The 13,478-nt window shown below is 44.2% G+C and overlaps 1 protein-coding gene across 1 annotated transcript; it reads right to left on the bottom strand.

Annotated features, from left to right (window-relative positions):
* Nucleotides 1-498: 498 nt before the first annotated feature.
* On the bottom strand, nucleotides 499-12,652 carry Stc1 (stanniocalcin 1). Its single transcript, XM_021182239.1, has 4 exons — nucleotides 12,274-12,652; nucleotides 10,138-10,280; nucleotides 9,276-9,487; nucleotides 499-3,684 (listed from the first exon to the last, which is right to left on the bottom strand). The coding sequence occupies exons 1-4, from the start codon at nucleotides 12,389-12,391 to the stop codon at nucleotides 3,414-3,416; spliced, it is 744 nt and encodes a 247-aa protein (XP_021037898.1). The 5' UTR covers nucleotides 12,392-12,652; the 3' UTR covers nucleotides 499-3,413.
* Between the last annotated feature and the right edge of the window lie 826 nt (nucleotides 12,653-13,478).

The raw sequence follows: 13,478 nt of genomic DNA, 5'->3' as shown, positions 1-13,478 counted from the left end.
GTGCAGCAAGCTATCTCGCGAGTCATCTCCTCAGCCCCTGGGTTTAAATTTTAACATAATGGTAAGGAGAGCTACTGGATGATTTTTATAGATGTTTGGCAAAGCCTGACTTAAACTGTATTCATAGTCATAGTGACCCATTATTAGTGACTTTAAAGAAAATGAGTTTGTACTTATAAATTCTCTCAAGAAATTTGAAAAAGAAATATTATTATTATTGTTGTCTTTGCATGTGTATGTATGCATGTCTCTCTGTGTGTGTGTGTGTGTGTGTGTGTGTGTGTGTTTGTATAGACGTGTGCACACCACAATGCCTACATAGAGGTTGAAGGACAACTTTGTGGAGTCTGTTCTTTCTTTCTACTTTTATGTGGGACCTGGGGATTGAACTTAGGTCAACAAGTTTGGAAGGCAAGCTCATTTACTCATTGAAGCATCTTGCTGGTCCAAGAAGTTTTCAAAGAATAACAATGAAAGACGTGGGAGGGGGGGAGAACAAATAAAACGTTAACACTTTATTATTATTATTATTATCGTAGAAGGAATTCACCAAAGGCTTCAGATTATGCTATGGCATCTTTAATTATAAAAATAAGCAAATAAAATAACTTGCATCTGTCATTACCATGATATGTTTCATAACTTTTATATGCACATGGAGCTTAAAAATGTAATTTAACAATAAATAATGACATATACCAGATATGCTCACTGTTTATTCCAGTACTCAGCCAAAAAACCTAAATATCATTTAAATTATAAATACATAATGCAAATAATACGGCACAAAAATGTTCTAAAGTGCAACCAAATCACAAGAGAGGAGATCATGCAAACTGGTCTAGGTCAGTCCCCGAATCGCTCTGCAGCAAACACGAGACAAAGCTTTGGAAGTTCAAGAAGGGGGTGGAGAGGGCCAGGGGGAGGGGAAAAAAGAAGCAAAAAAACCAAAAAAAAAAAAACCCAAACAAAACAAAACAAAACAAAACAAAACAAAACAAAAACCCAGCAACATTGTGAGAACTGCTTCTTTTCATATGTGTAGATATGTGCATTGTTGGTACATATACCAATATCACTGTGGGGAGAAAGGAGGGTATATCACAGATTGAAAAGGTCACAGCAAAAATAAAAAAAATAAAAAAAAAAGAGAAAAGAGAGAAAGAAAATTTACTGAACTTAAGAGAATTTTACTAGGAATTCTCATAAGCTACTTGCCACTTTGGGGTTCTGGCTTAGTGGGTTTGCAAAAATGCACAACACACACACTTGACTAGCTTTTCTGGTTCAAAGAAGTCAGCCTTGCCTGGGGTGGGAAGTTAGGGGTGGGGGAGAGGGGTGACTCTAGCTTAGAATATGTGCTACCTGATTTCCAAGAGGCTAAGGCAGTGTCCATTTGTTTGGGACCTGGGGATGGGACAGTTCTAAGTATGAAAATGCCCTTAACAATCTGATGTCAGCGCGCTTCGAGGCTGTGTGGGGATAGAGGCTGCATGCAGCCTTGGGGCCGCTGCAGCTGCAGCTGCTACGCTTGATCTTGGTCCTTGAGCACTATGTTACTGGTTTTAAAGGCTTTGTGGTAAAGTTGTATTGCTTTTGATTTCCCTGGAGAGGTGCCCTCCCTCCTCCCACCAGGGTCCCTATCACTCAATTTGGTCAACTCTGGGGTGTAGCCTAGTGAGAGTCAAGCACCAATAGTTTCTACCCAAATGAGTTTGGAGCAGCCCCTCCCTCTTCCTCTCTCAGCATTGACCTTTGGTGAGCAGTGACACTCATAATTGGGGCTGTTGGGTTCAAGGACAATGACCCTGAGAAACTACTGTTGTTCGTAGACAGGTTAATCATTTGGCTTTGGTGGCTACCATCCTGTAAACATCACAGCAGAAATGATCAAACCACCAGCGCTTATGCCCTCCTTCATTCTCTCTATATTTTTTCTTTTTTTTTCTTTTTTCTTTTTTTTTTTTTAAAGATCCTACAGAGATGGTCCAGCTGCCAGGACTACTTTGGCAGGCAGCATGTTACAGGACAAAAGATGTAAGAGGAGTCTATTAAGGCTGGACAGCCCAGGGTTATTCATACCCCCTTAAGCCCAAGTTCCCCGGACTAAAGACCCAAAGGCTGATTGACTCATTCCTGATTGGCTTAGTGGAACAATATCCCACTCCATCATTTACCAGCGTGCCAGGCACTGATGGAAGGCGATGAGCCAAGAACTGCCACTTCCAAGGGGATAGTAGGCCTTGTCACACTAAGTGGTCCAAGCCCAAAGGGATGATCTTTTTGATTCTTGTTATTCCCAGTTGGATGTGACAGAGCTGTTTCAGGATACATCTAAGTCAAACGTAGCCTCTGGGTTGAGGTGGGCTGGGAGATTAACGTCTTACCTGGGGTCCTTCAGATAACCTGTTGGGTTTTCCTATCAAGTATAGGCCCATCTTAAGTTCTGATGTTGAGTTAAAACTACTTCTACCCCCTTAGTTATAAAAAAGGCCACAAGGAGCGTGAATGTGGATATCTGGAAGTGAGATAGTTATTCCATTCCCAGGAAAAGGAAAATAAAGCTAAGGTACAAAACTAAATCTATATGCAATAAAGTTATTATAGACTGCTCTGTTAAGCAGAGTCCTCTGGAATTTATGTACAGTACAATAGTTTTCAGCTATTTATATTCCACAGTTAGACCTTAAGATTCTCCGTTTTTTTTTAAGACAATTGTTAAAGATACTTTTAAAGCTCTGAGCAGTTACAGTACATAAAGATGTTAGCTTTTTGTTTTTCATTAGATGCAAGAAGATGCTGGCTCAAAGTCTGGTTGGAGAACCAGGTTTGAGCAATTTGGTAAATATGTCAGAAAGGAAATTAGACATTGGAGGATAGAGACCATAAGACTCGTTAGAGATCAAGAATTCAAACATGACATTCATATTCGTCCATGGCCAGCACAGATTCATAACACGAATTCCATTTAACATATTTATGAGCATTTAAGACATGCATTTAAATAAAGTTGTTTTGTATTGGCTAACTCTACCAGGTGACCATTCTAAAGGGATCTACATTTTCAGATTACAATGACTGGGTAGTTTACATGAATGGTTTGTGTTTGCGGAGAGTAGATAGGGATCTGGGAAAAGAATTCAGAGAGAGGGGGGAATGGAAGAGGGTACATTCTCTCTTGAGGAGAGGCAGAATGACCACACATGTATTCTGTTGGTAAGAATGCTGTCATTGCAGAATGTTGGGATATTGATTATGGAAGCCTAGTTTCATGCAATTTTTCTTTAACGGGGGGATAGAAAATAGGTACTACTTAAAAAAAAAATCAAACCAGGCACAGTACACTCAAAGTTGGTGTGTCAACACCCCTAAAATGCTATTAGTTTGGTGAGGCTGTGAATACCTCTCCCTGCTTACGCACTCTCTTGGGAGGTGCGTTTGATGTGTGAGGGAGAGTCCCCCTCACCTCGGAGGTTCCTGAGGAGGACTTTCAGCTTCTGTGGCTCATTTGTGCGCCTCCTATTGAAGTCAGCTCTGGGGTGTGTCTGGGCACAGTGGTCTGTCTGCAGGATGTGGAAGAGGCTGGCCATGTTGGGCCCGATCTTCTCCATCAGGCTGTCTCTGATTGTGCTGACCGTGTCTTCATCACATTCCAGAAGGCTTCGGACAAGTCTGTTGTAGTATCTGCATTGGGGAAAAGATTCTCATTAGAGAAAACAAAGACAGGAGTGGGTTCAGGCACCAATGCTCTATGCAAAGCTGAAGGTGGCTTTTGCTTCCTTCCGAGCTCTGGGTTCACCAGATAACACTAGAATGTCCATCTCCATGTTTAGACTTCAAGAGAGTTAGATCACACTGAACTATAGGAGGCTGACTCTTATGTCTGAAATCCGGGAAAACAATGGCTCTCAGGGATAAAGGACCCAAAATGCTCTCATATTGTAGGGAAGAAACTGGGGTGCTTGCTCAAAGTCATACAACGAATTAATGGCATAAGTGGACTTAGTCAAATAAAATGAATAGAATTGGTGGGCCTGAAACTCTAAGCTTGTGTTAGTACTATATCACTGCCCAGGGACTGACAATTATTTGGATGTTTTCTGCAACCTCCCTCTGTCCCAGGGACGCGTGTGCTCAAGCGTAGGTACATACTAATGCACGCTCTAACTAAGCCTCAATCTATAGCCATGCATTTTCGTGTGAAAGCTACTTTCCTTACATCCACTCAGCCAGTCTTGAAAAGGCTGATAACTGACGAACTCTATTTTGCAGCTTCCTTCAAAGGCATATAGTGGCTTCCAGCAGGCAAACACAAGGAAGCAAGAGTGCTTAAAGGAGAAGTTGAATGACCTTTAAAAGACCATCCTTCTGTGAGTCTGTGAAACTCTCTCATGTTGCTTAGGCTTTTATGACCTCTTCCTTCTTTGGATGCCTCATAGACTTTAGTTGTCACCTCAAGCACCAACATTTGATGGCCTCATGATGATTTCTTTTTCCCTGGCTAGACTTTGAACTTTTCAAGGGCAGGGTAGGATGTCCTTAGTCTTGTTATCCCAGTAGCTGAGTGGCATCAGAGTGTAGTGTCTGCTCAGTAATTCACACTTTTTAAAAATGAGGAACTAGAATTTAAATAGCAGGGTGGCTTTCCTGTCTGGGAAGATCACGTCCACCTTCTTCCTGCATGTGTAGCATTGACCTTCTCTTAGTTCTCACCACCTGCCCCTATGCTTCTATTTATATTGGAATACCTTCTTACTATATCAACTGAACTTTGACATCAATGGGAAGAGCATAAGGACATTCTTCTGTTGTACAAAAAATGTCTTAACGTTTTGAAGAAAAATGATCTGTGATGTTGTAGATTTCTAAGCAAACAAACCAAAACCCTAACGACAAAGACCTTTATGTGTAGTATAAGTGACTTCCATTTATGCTACAAATTCCTCTGACTGTCCCAAATAACATAGCCAAGTGTTATGGCTGTGAATGGACCAAACCATCTATGTTCAAAACTTCTAAACAACTTGTACAGTTCAGGTATTCTCCAAAGTGACTTGGGGGAATTTCTGGCCTATTTTGACTCAATGGTTGTATAAACCCATTAGCTCTATGCTCTTTCCCTGGTGACAGTGACCTGCTGTGCTGATGTAGAGCGACCCTTTTCTAGGAGTGGTCAGGGTGTCATGGGGGCCACAGGATCAACTGGGGAGGGGAGGAATCCTGGTTATTTTTAACTCAACTCCCAGAGCACATGAGCAAACATCTTTCTAGAATAACTTGACCCCCTTAGAGAGGTCAAGTTTGAAGGTCCCCCTTTGAAGGATGGACAGTAAACAAAGTAGATCGTGAGTGAGGAAGCTAAGCGGTCACCTTTCTTTGAGTGAGAGGAGTGAAGCTGGGGGTGGAGAGAGGGGAACAGCCTCTGCCTTGCCCATAGTCCTGGCTATAGCCCTCTTGTCAGGGACAATTCTATCCAGCTGTGAGTGAAATTTGGCTTCTCTGTCCCAGAGGAACCTTTTCCAAACCTTTGGAATTACCAAGTACATGAGTTAAGCTGAGGTTCACTTGGATGGGGAAATGGGGGAGAGTTTTGGAAAAACTGAGACAGGAACTGTGATGTCGCAACAGCTTTTAGCCATCTATACCGTCATTCATCTCCAGGTATCAACTAACTTCTGGGCTCTTCCAGGACTTGGTTCCCCTACATCTTGGGGTCTACTTTAGAAGGTATTTTAGTTCTTGGAGGATACTGTTCCCTTAAGGACTTTATAGCTCAGAGAAGTTAACCCTTCCACATCTAGAAAGAACTTTTTCATGACGCATTTGTCCACAAGTGGCCTGGAAAATTGGATTGCTCTTTAGAAACAGAAAGAATGCAAAGTTTCTTCTTTGGCAGAATTGGAAGCTCTTGTCTGGTTGGAGAACTCTAAGCCCCTTAAAGAAATTCAGCTTGTGTAGCCTGCATCTTTGGGGGCCCTAATGCTGCCTGACTCTGAGGGCACCTCCTTTTGCTGTTGTGTCTCTGTGTCTGATAGACTAGACAGAATACCTGACCTACTCTTAGGTTGGCCTACCTGCTCTTAGTAGGAGCTCCTGTTCCCTGAGGGGGCTTTGGTAACTTAGTGGAGAAGGCAAAGAATTTTCTATATTGTAAAGTAGAAAACTATAGATGGCTCAGTTAGGAGCTCCTCAAAGCTAAAGCATATGCTAGGCTGCCTGCTACCAGCTAACTCTGTTGTCTCCAGTGAGCCGGAAATGTGACTCTCATCTCTGGACTTTGCAGGACAATGAGGAGACCTTTACTTTGGGTTGCTAAGCAACACAGATGCTTTAAGAGGTCATATATTTATTGAGCACCCTTTTGTACCAAGAACATACAGTTACACCAGCTACGAGGAAAGATGATATGTCTTTTCTTTTAGGAGAGAGCACACACAAAATTTCTTGCAGAACACCATGGTGTGTGTATATTATTATTCATGGTATTCTATTTTGGGGCTTCAGGGACTTCTTGCAGGGTTTTTCTGGCTGCCTTCTTTTGAAGTAGAAATCAAAATAGCTTGGCTCAAGGCCATATGAATTCTGGACCCTATTGGGTATGAGGGTCCAAGCTATGAGACCTTTAGCAGGTTGCTTATCCCACTGAACCTCTGTCCTTCAGTCAGTTAGATGGGGAAGTAGGGCTGGATAACCTTTCCCCTCAGCTATCATATTTTGTTTCTATGGACTCAGCATGCATTTTCCTTCTCAAGCTAACAAAAACCAGTACAGCTCAGCAGAAGAAATCCGCTTTGTAAGGGGAGTTGGGATGTTCCCTATCTTTAAGCCTTGACAGGCTTTATGCCATGGTGTTGCACACCGAATTGAAATAGCAGATTAAGCCTTCTGGCCTCACAGCCTGGAAGGACCTTGCACAAAGCATGTATCTTTCTTCTAACTTTGAAAATTCCATCCTTGACCCCACCCCCACACCCCATGTGCTTGGTGAAGAATAAGATCAGGCATTCTCCATGGCTACAGTTTCAGCCATGCTTACCCAAATACACACATTCTGCCTAGGAACGTTCTGTGTGAGAGTTTATAAATAGTCCTTTGTTTCCCTTGATCAATATTATTCTTCTGTTTCCTGTTCCCAATCCATGCCCTAGAGAGTTGGACGCTTTGTCACTTTTCCCACTCTGGATCTGGGTTGGTCTCATTGGTTCCCAAGCTTCATGGTGCCTTGCCCGCCTCATCAATCCTTCCTGCTTCCCTCAAGACTGAAAGTATGGGTTGCAAATCAGGGCAGGGGACATTCCCAACCACCTTCTCTCCCTGCATGCACCTTTGTCATATACACACAGCCCCATTCTGCCTTTCAGTCTAATCAGGCTTTTGGACGCTCCCAGACCTAAGTCTCATGCTAGAAAAACCACAGGAAGGTGGAATGAACCTGTAACTACTTCCCTTTGCAATTCTTTGCCAACTGGCAAGGACTTTGCGTGTGTCTATGTTGGGACCGAGGCTGGGAAGCCAGGATGTTTCGGGCGCTGAGGAGTTGAAATAGAGCAGAGCAAGCCCCGCCTGCAGAGGAAATTGCACTAGTCCTGACCACTGAAGTAAAATACTTGGAAAAAGGTAAGAGTTGCATGAGCGATTCTGACGTTTAAGACTATTCCACCCTTTTCCCACTGACCTTTTCTACTAAACACCAGCAGGAGGAGATAAAGGGCCTGTGCCTGGATTATTTTTTGAAGGCATTGCAAACAGGATACTTTGGAAGAAGAATAATGGCCTAGCTAAGGACACCTTTTCAAAGTTTCCTCTTGGATAAGTGGGAATCTCTGGTTCAAACTCTGTAGCCTCCTTTCTTCCTTGTGATGAGAGTGACTCTCTCATCACAAGGGAGAATGAGACTTGAACTGAAATAGCCAACTCTGTATAGCCTTGAAATCGGCTACCTGCCACTTTAGAGATCCTATGTGTATAGGATCTTTAGCAATCTAAACTTGTACTGACTCTGCTAACACACCTCCCTTTAAAATACTACATAACTACATCTTTTGTACCTAACCATTGTCCAAGCAAGGACTCTTCATCTCTTCCCCCTATGGCAAAGGGTTCGTCTCCATCAACCAGTGACGTATCAACCCTTCCCTCCCTCAACAAGAATCTTCCTAGGAGAATTTTTAAAATTGAGGTTGATATAGAAAGACAAGATATTTGAGGAAAACGGAGTTGATTTTTCCTGTTCTGAAAAGTCACATAGACTTGCATTCAAGGGTTGTATGGTAGTTGAGAACGGCTCCTATATGTCACAGAAGTTTCATGTTAGGGGTAAAGACAGTTGTCTGTCTCAAAAGGATGGGGTTATTTGGCTAGGAGAGTCATCAGCTTAGATGTGTGACAATTCTTAGGGGACCGGAGTAACAGAACTATTCCTTGTGACTACATAGAGACTTGGTGGGAGAGTCAGGGAATCATGGGATTTCATCCAATCATAGGATTTGGCTTCGAGCATCTCCGCAGGCTGTTGACAACTGACTTATAGTTAACTACTGATTCTTCTGTCTGTCTATGTACTACCCAAGCATCATCCCTCACCTCTTGCTAGACATCTTTGATACCCACAGTGGACCAGGATGCAAGATCTCTTACATATCAGGGTTTCATTCCTATTAGGCAAAGGCTTCCAAACCAATGACATAGGCAGGTCTGGAGGTCAGATGGTGTGAACCCAGTAGCTTTGGGTCACCTGAGATGCAAATGATACTTGGGTAGCCACCAGCTTTTCCTTCTGGGAAATCTTGGGCTAGTGGGTTGGGATGACATAATGCTTTGAAGGGAACATAAGAATGGCTCCCTGAAGCCATTTTACTTTTCATAGAGTAAAATGAATCTGGTTCTGGGTAAATAAGATGACTTGTTCTGGAGATAAGATGATTAGCTACTGAAATATCTGGCTTTGGGACTAACTCCAAATATACAGATTTAATAAAAGTCTGCATTTTGACATTTGACTAGGTTTTTTTTTTCATGGCCTATTATTCTGTTGCTCAGCCATGGTTTCAGCCAAACCTGATGTCTCAAAAGGTACTTTCCAGAAGCTTGCTTGTTTCCTTCAGGCTTATGGTAAGAACTGGACAGAGAAACTCACCCAGGAAAACTGCAAACCATCTCTCAGTTAGCTGTGTAGGAAGATTGTTATAACACCAGAGGGAAAGATTGCTACTCTGGTTATTGTGGCCAACCCCCACCCTACCCCCCATGCTGTGAAGAAGAGGACCCTCGGGTACCTGTTGGAGAAGTGATTGGGCAGCTGTATGACTTCAGTGATGGCTTCCGGGTTGCGCTTGGCGATGCTGCAAACGTTGAGCTTGCTGTAGCAGTCCTCCTGCACCTCGGCGATCATCCTCTGGAAAGTCGAACACCTCCGAATGGCAAGGAATACCTTGGAGGTGATCCCATTGGCGATGCACTTTAAGCTCTCTTTGACAAATGCTTTTCCCTGCCAGGGATAAGAAGATAAGCATGAGTTTGACCTTCTAAAAGAGGTCTGGGTCTATGACACAGGAACCTTTCAAGGGGACACAGCATGGCTGAGAATCAAAAGAGAAAAATCTCTTCTTTCTTGGACTATCTTGAACACTCAGCTCCACAGACAGGAAACGAGATAGGAGGGAGACATTATCAACTCCTCCGAAATGTGAAGATGGTCAGAATCAGTTTTATGTTCTTGGGGTTAAGACTGGTAACTGGGAATTTCAGATAGCATGCCAGATCACTCAGAGGAGAACATTTTTATTTCCTCTCAAAGCAAAAATGCTTTTCTGCTAATCATCCCTCATATTATAAGCCAGCCTCTGCCAACCCCTTATTCCTGGTCTAAACCTGGTGTGCATATGTCCCCAACCTGTGTCAGTGTACACGCACGCAATCCTGGTCTAAACCTGGTGTGCATATGTCCCCAACCTGTGTCAGTGTATCTGTGCGCATACACGCACGCATGCGTTCTGGAGCATGTTTGCAAGCCTGGGATGAGCCTTTTGGTTAGGAGGCTGGGGAGCAACGTTGGCTTTTGGGACTCTTAAGAAGAGTAACAAGCATTCTGTTCAAAAGACAAGAAGCCAGTGGGAGCAAAAGGCAAGGTCCAGTTACCTGAGTGTCAAATTTAGCAGCACTGTACAAGAAGGATTTACAAATGTCGTACATCCCATCTGTGTCACATGTGGAGTTTTCCAGGCATGCAAAAGCCCCACAGCCAACCTGCAGGGCACTGTTGAGGCAGCGAACCACTTCAGCTGGAAGAGACAAGCAGAACCAGTCTGGGTCAAGCTAAGGGGGCTCTGGTAGAATCCAGTAGGTGTAAAAGTCTAATACCAAGGGCACATGATCTTAACTTACCCTCGGAATTTGATTTGGGGTTCCATTAGATAGAACAATTGGAAGAAAATTGGGGTGAGAAAGGGGGTGGGGGAAGGACGTTTTTCCTTCTGAGATTCATGATAGGGGTAGTGCCTTCTCCCTTAGGCACATGCTCTCTGGGTCTCACCCTTCTATGCATTTTGATGGCTAGAGAATTAAGGCTAGAGACCTTGTAATGCATAGTGTCTTCTGGTGGTGACAGGAATCAAAGGCTGTCCCTTGGAACTTGAGAGCTCTTGGGTAGGCTGTAGGCAGTGACTGAAGGTCAGGCTCATGATGGGGTTGGGGGAGGACCAGAGAGAATCTATCTGCCCTCTAAAAAAATGCAGTCTAGAGTAAAAAGCATGGTATTTTAATCCAAATGGCAGAGAATAATTTGCTGAGTCCATTTGGAGGGAGACCCTTCCCAAAGAGAGCTTTTAACCCATGAAGGCACTGGCAGACAAGGAATCTAAGCCCTTTGTATTCACCCAGCCCCCCAACCACAGTCCAGCGCTTAGAGGTATGAATAATCTCTCATATTAAAAAGGCTTCTTTTCAAAAAAGGAGAAACACAGGTGTGGAGTGACGGGTTCAAGGCACTCCTTGTGAAAGGCTGGAAGAAAACCGCAAAGAACTTGCACCGGGCTTTCTGCATTCTGGATAAGATCTGCCATAAAAGTAATTTCTCTCCCACAGAAGGAGGGGTGTTCTGGCAGGCAGCTCCGCAAGCAATGATCTGTAGCCTTCATACCGTAGGATTCTCCTCCCAGATCAAAAGCATGGTTTGGTTAGGTTAGGCTTCCCCGCCCCCCCTCCCACCACCCGCAGCCTCTGGGATGTTACAAGTCATTTCCCTAATTATATATTTCCACGGGTTCAAATTATAACTTTGCTTTAAGCAGTTTTAATATGCATTAGGGCTGCTATTGTTTTAGGCAAGCTCGAATTGTGAATCACAGCATCGCTATAGCAACTAAGTACAAAAGGAAGCCAGGCAAAAGGCCTCCTCTGGCAGGGACCTGCGCTCTTCCAAGGGGGAGCATCTGCAGCATTTTGACACCTGCGGGGTCCCATCTCTGTTAACAGTTGGGGAGAGGAGTTTGCGAGGATCTAGAAGTCAAGGGACATAGGGGTCCTAATGCTTCTTTGCCTCGGAGGCCAGGACCATATACAGTTAACTGGTGCGGGAGTCGGGAGGAAAGTAAGACCTTCCCCATGGAGAAAGAAATGCTTCCTTTCACAAATGCACTTCCTTCTAGGGACCACGGGCTGCATGGGCGATTGAATGGAGCCTGTGAGAGCGAGGAAGGAGACAGGCAGGCTTATAGGGAACGGGGTGTGTAGGTCCTCCCACCCCCTTTCTGAATGCGCCCTGAAAAAAATTTCTTTTTCAGACTTGAGGATTATGGTTCCACAAATCAGTGTGAGGAGGGGGCTTGTCTGTGTGCTGTCTGGAGAGGTAGAGAAGTCAAGTTACAAGGTCTTAAAGGAGCAGGGAGAGGCATGGCAGGAGGTAAGCCACTCATTACCTTAACACAAGCTTGTGGAGTAGAGAGAGCCGCTGTGAGGCGTGCCAACATTCAAGCCTTTCCCCGCCCCCTCCCCCCAACAAGAGGGTACGTGCCAGATTTCAGGCAATCAGGCTAGGCTTATGCAATGAAATACCCTCAGCAGAGCGCCCAGCTTCTTCGTTAGTTGCATGCAATTTATTAAACAAAGGAACTCCACTTCCTAAGGCTATAGGATTACACTGGCAGTTCATTATCACCAGGCATGAAGCACATTTATTACTGAGATCAGCCGTCACAGAGACACATGCAAAAGTGAGAGAGGCAAATGAGGACAGATCTTTGGGGAGAGAAACCGGTCCTGGGTTTTCTTGCTTACCTGAATTTTGAGCCGCCACCCGGGATTTTCTGGGGCTCACAGAATCATTCTGTTCCGCCTCGTGCGCTGCAGCTGCACTGATGACCAGCGCCAGAATCACTGCTGAGTTTTGGAGCATTCTCTGAGAAGTTTCCGCTAAGTTGTTGGCTTTTTTTTCCTCCCCCCCCACTTTCCTCTTTCCCTCTCCCGGCTTGAGTGAAGATGTGGATCTGGATATACTGAAAGCTTAGGTGAGGATTTGAGGAAGAATTTGTGTGTGTGTGTGTGTGTGTGTGTGTGTGTGTGTGTGTGGCTGGCAGGCGGCTGCTGCTGCTGTTGCTGCTGCTACTGCTGCTGCTGCTGCTGCTGCTGCTTCTTGCACCTCTGGCTTTTGCAAACTGGGGGCCCAAGAGCTGCACCCAGGGATTTTATAGCCGTCTTATCGGTCCTCAGGATCAGGGACCAATCAGATCCTTCAACTGGTCCGTTTAGCCAATAGGCAGGCACGCTTATTCAGCTGGAGCTTTTTGACTTCTTAGAAATATTTTCCAGCAAATTGAAAGTACCTGCTGCCAATGATTTGTGTGTGTGTGTGTGTGTGTGTGTGCGCGCGCAGGGATTGTGTGGAAAAGCTATTTTCACATGCTGAAGTGATAACTCTGTATTGATCAAGCCAAAAGGAAAATCACTTGAAAAGCCCTTTAAGGTACTTGTGAAATTCATCTTTAATTTTTTAAAAATGAGCCACTAGGAGGAATGCATGTTGGATGCTTGGTAGGGAGATGTGATGCAGATTTGAATTTAATCACACTATAGCAACTCTCTAATTTTAGCAGGCTGTTCTCTGTAAGAGCTCAACATCTTTTTTTTTTTTTTTTTTTTTTTGCATTTGCGCGTTCACTTACAGTATGCAGCTATGATTCCTTGCAGTGATCTGTGGACACCCTGAATTCTTACTGCTATGTGAGCCATGGCAGAAGGCTGTATGCCTGTGCATGATCCCAGTGATCGGAGGTTGGGTAGCTCTAGCTCTCAGCTCTTCCCTCAGCTCTCCTAGGTATTAAATCTATGACCTTGGCCATGTCCTTTCACCTTGCTCTCCCACTTCTCAAATCTTATTCCACACACCTCTAAAATAATATGATTCACCTGAAACAAGGGTCTCATGCAGCCCAGGCTGAACTTGATGTCTAGCTGAGGGTGACCTTGAACTCCTGTCCTCCTGC

Source organism: Mus caroli, chromosome 14, assembly GCF_900094665.2.
Source record: "Mus caroli chromosome 14, CAROLI_EIJ_v1.1, whole genome shotgun sequence".
Classification (NCBI taxonomy): domain Eukaryota; kingdom Metazoa; phylum Chordata; class Mammalia; order Rodentia; family Muridae; genus Mus; species Mus caroli.
Note: the sequence above shows the minus strand (reverse complement) of the source record. Positions and strands in the feature narration are given on the sequence as shown.

What these genes read in the sequence shown, in the direction of transcription:
- Stc1 (XM_021182239.1), bottom strand. Translation starts at nt 12,391, where the DNA reads ATGCTCCAAAACTCAGCAGTGATTCTGGCGCTGGTCATCAGTGCAGCT. An exon ending in GGTGGCGGCTCAAAATTCAG is followed by an intron (nt 10,281 to 12,273) that starts GTAAGCAAGAAA and finishes TGTCTCTTCCAG; the next exon opens with CTGAAGTGGTTCGCTGCCTC. An exon ending in CTGCTAAATTTGACACTCAG is followed by an intron (nt 9,488 to 10,137) that starts GTAACTGGACCT and finishes TATCCCTGGCAG; the next exon opens with GGAAAAGCATTTGTCAAAGA.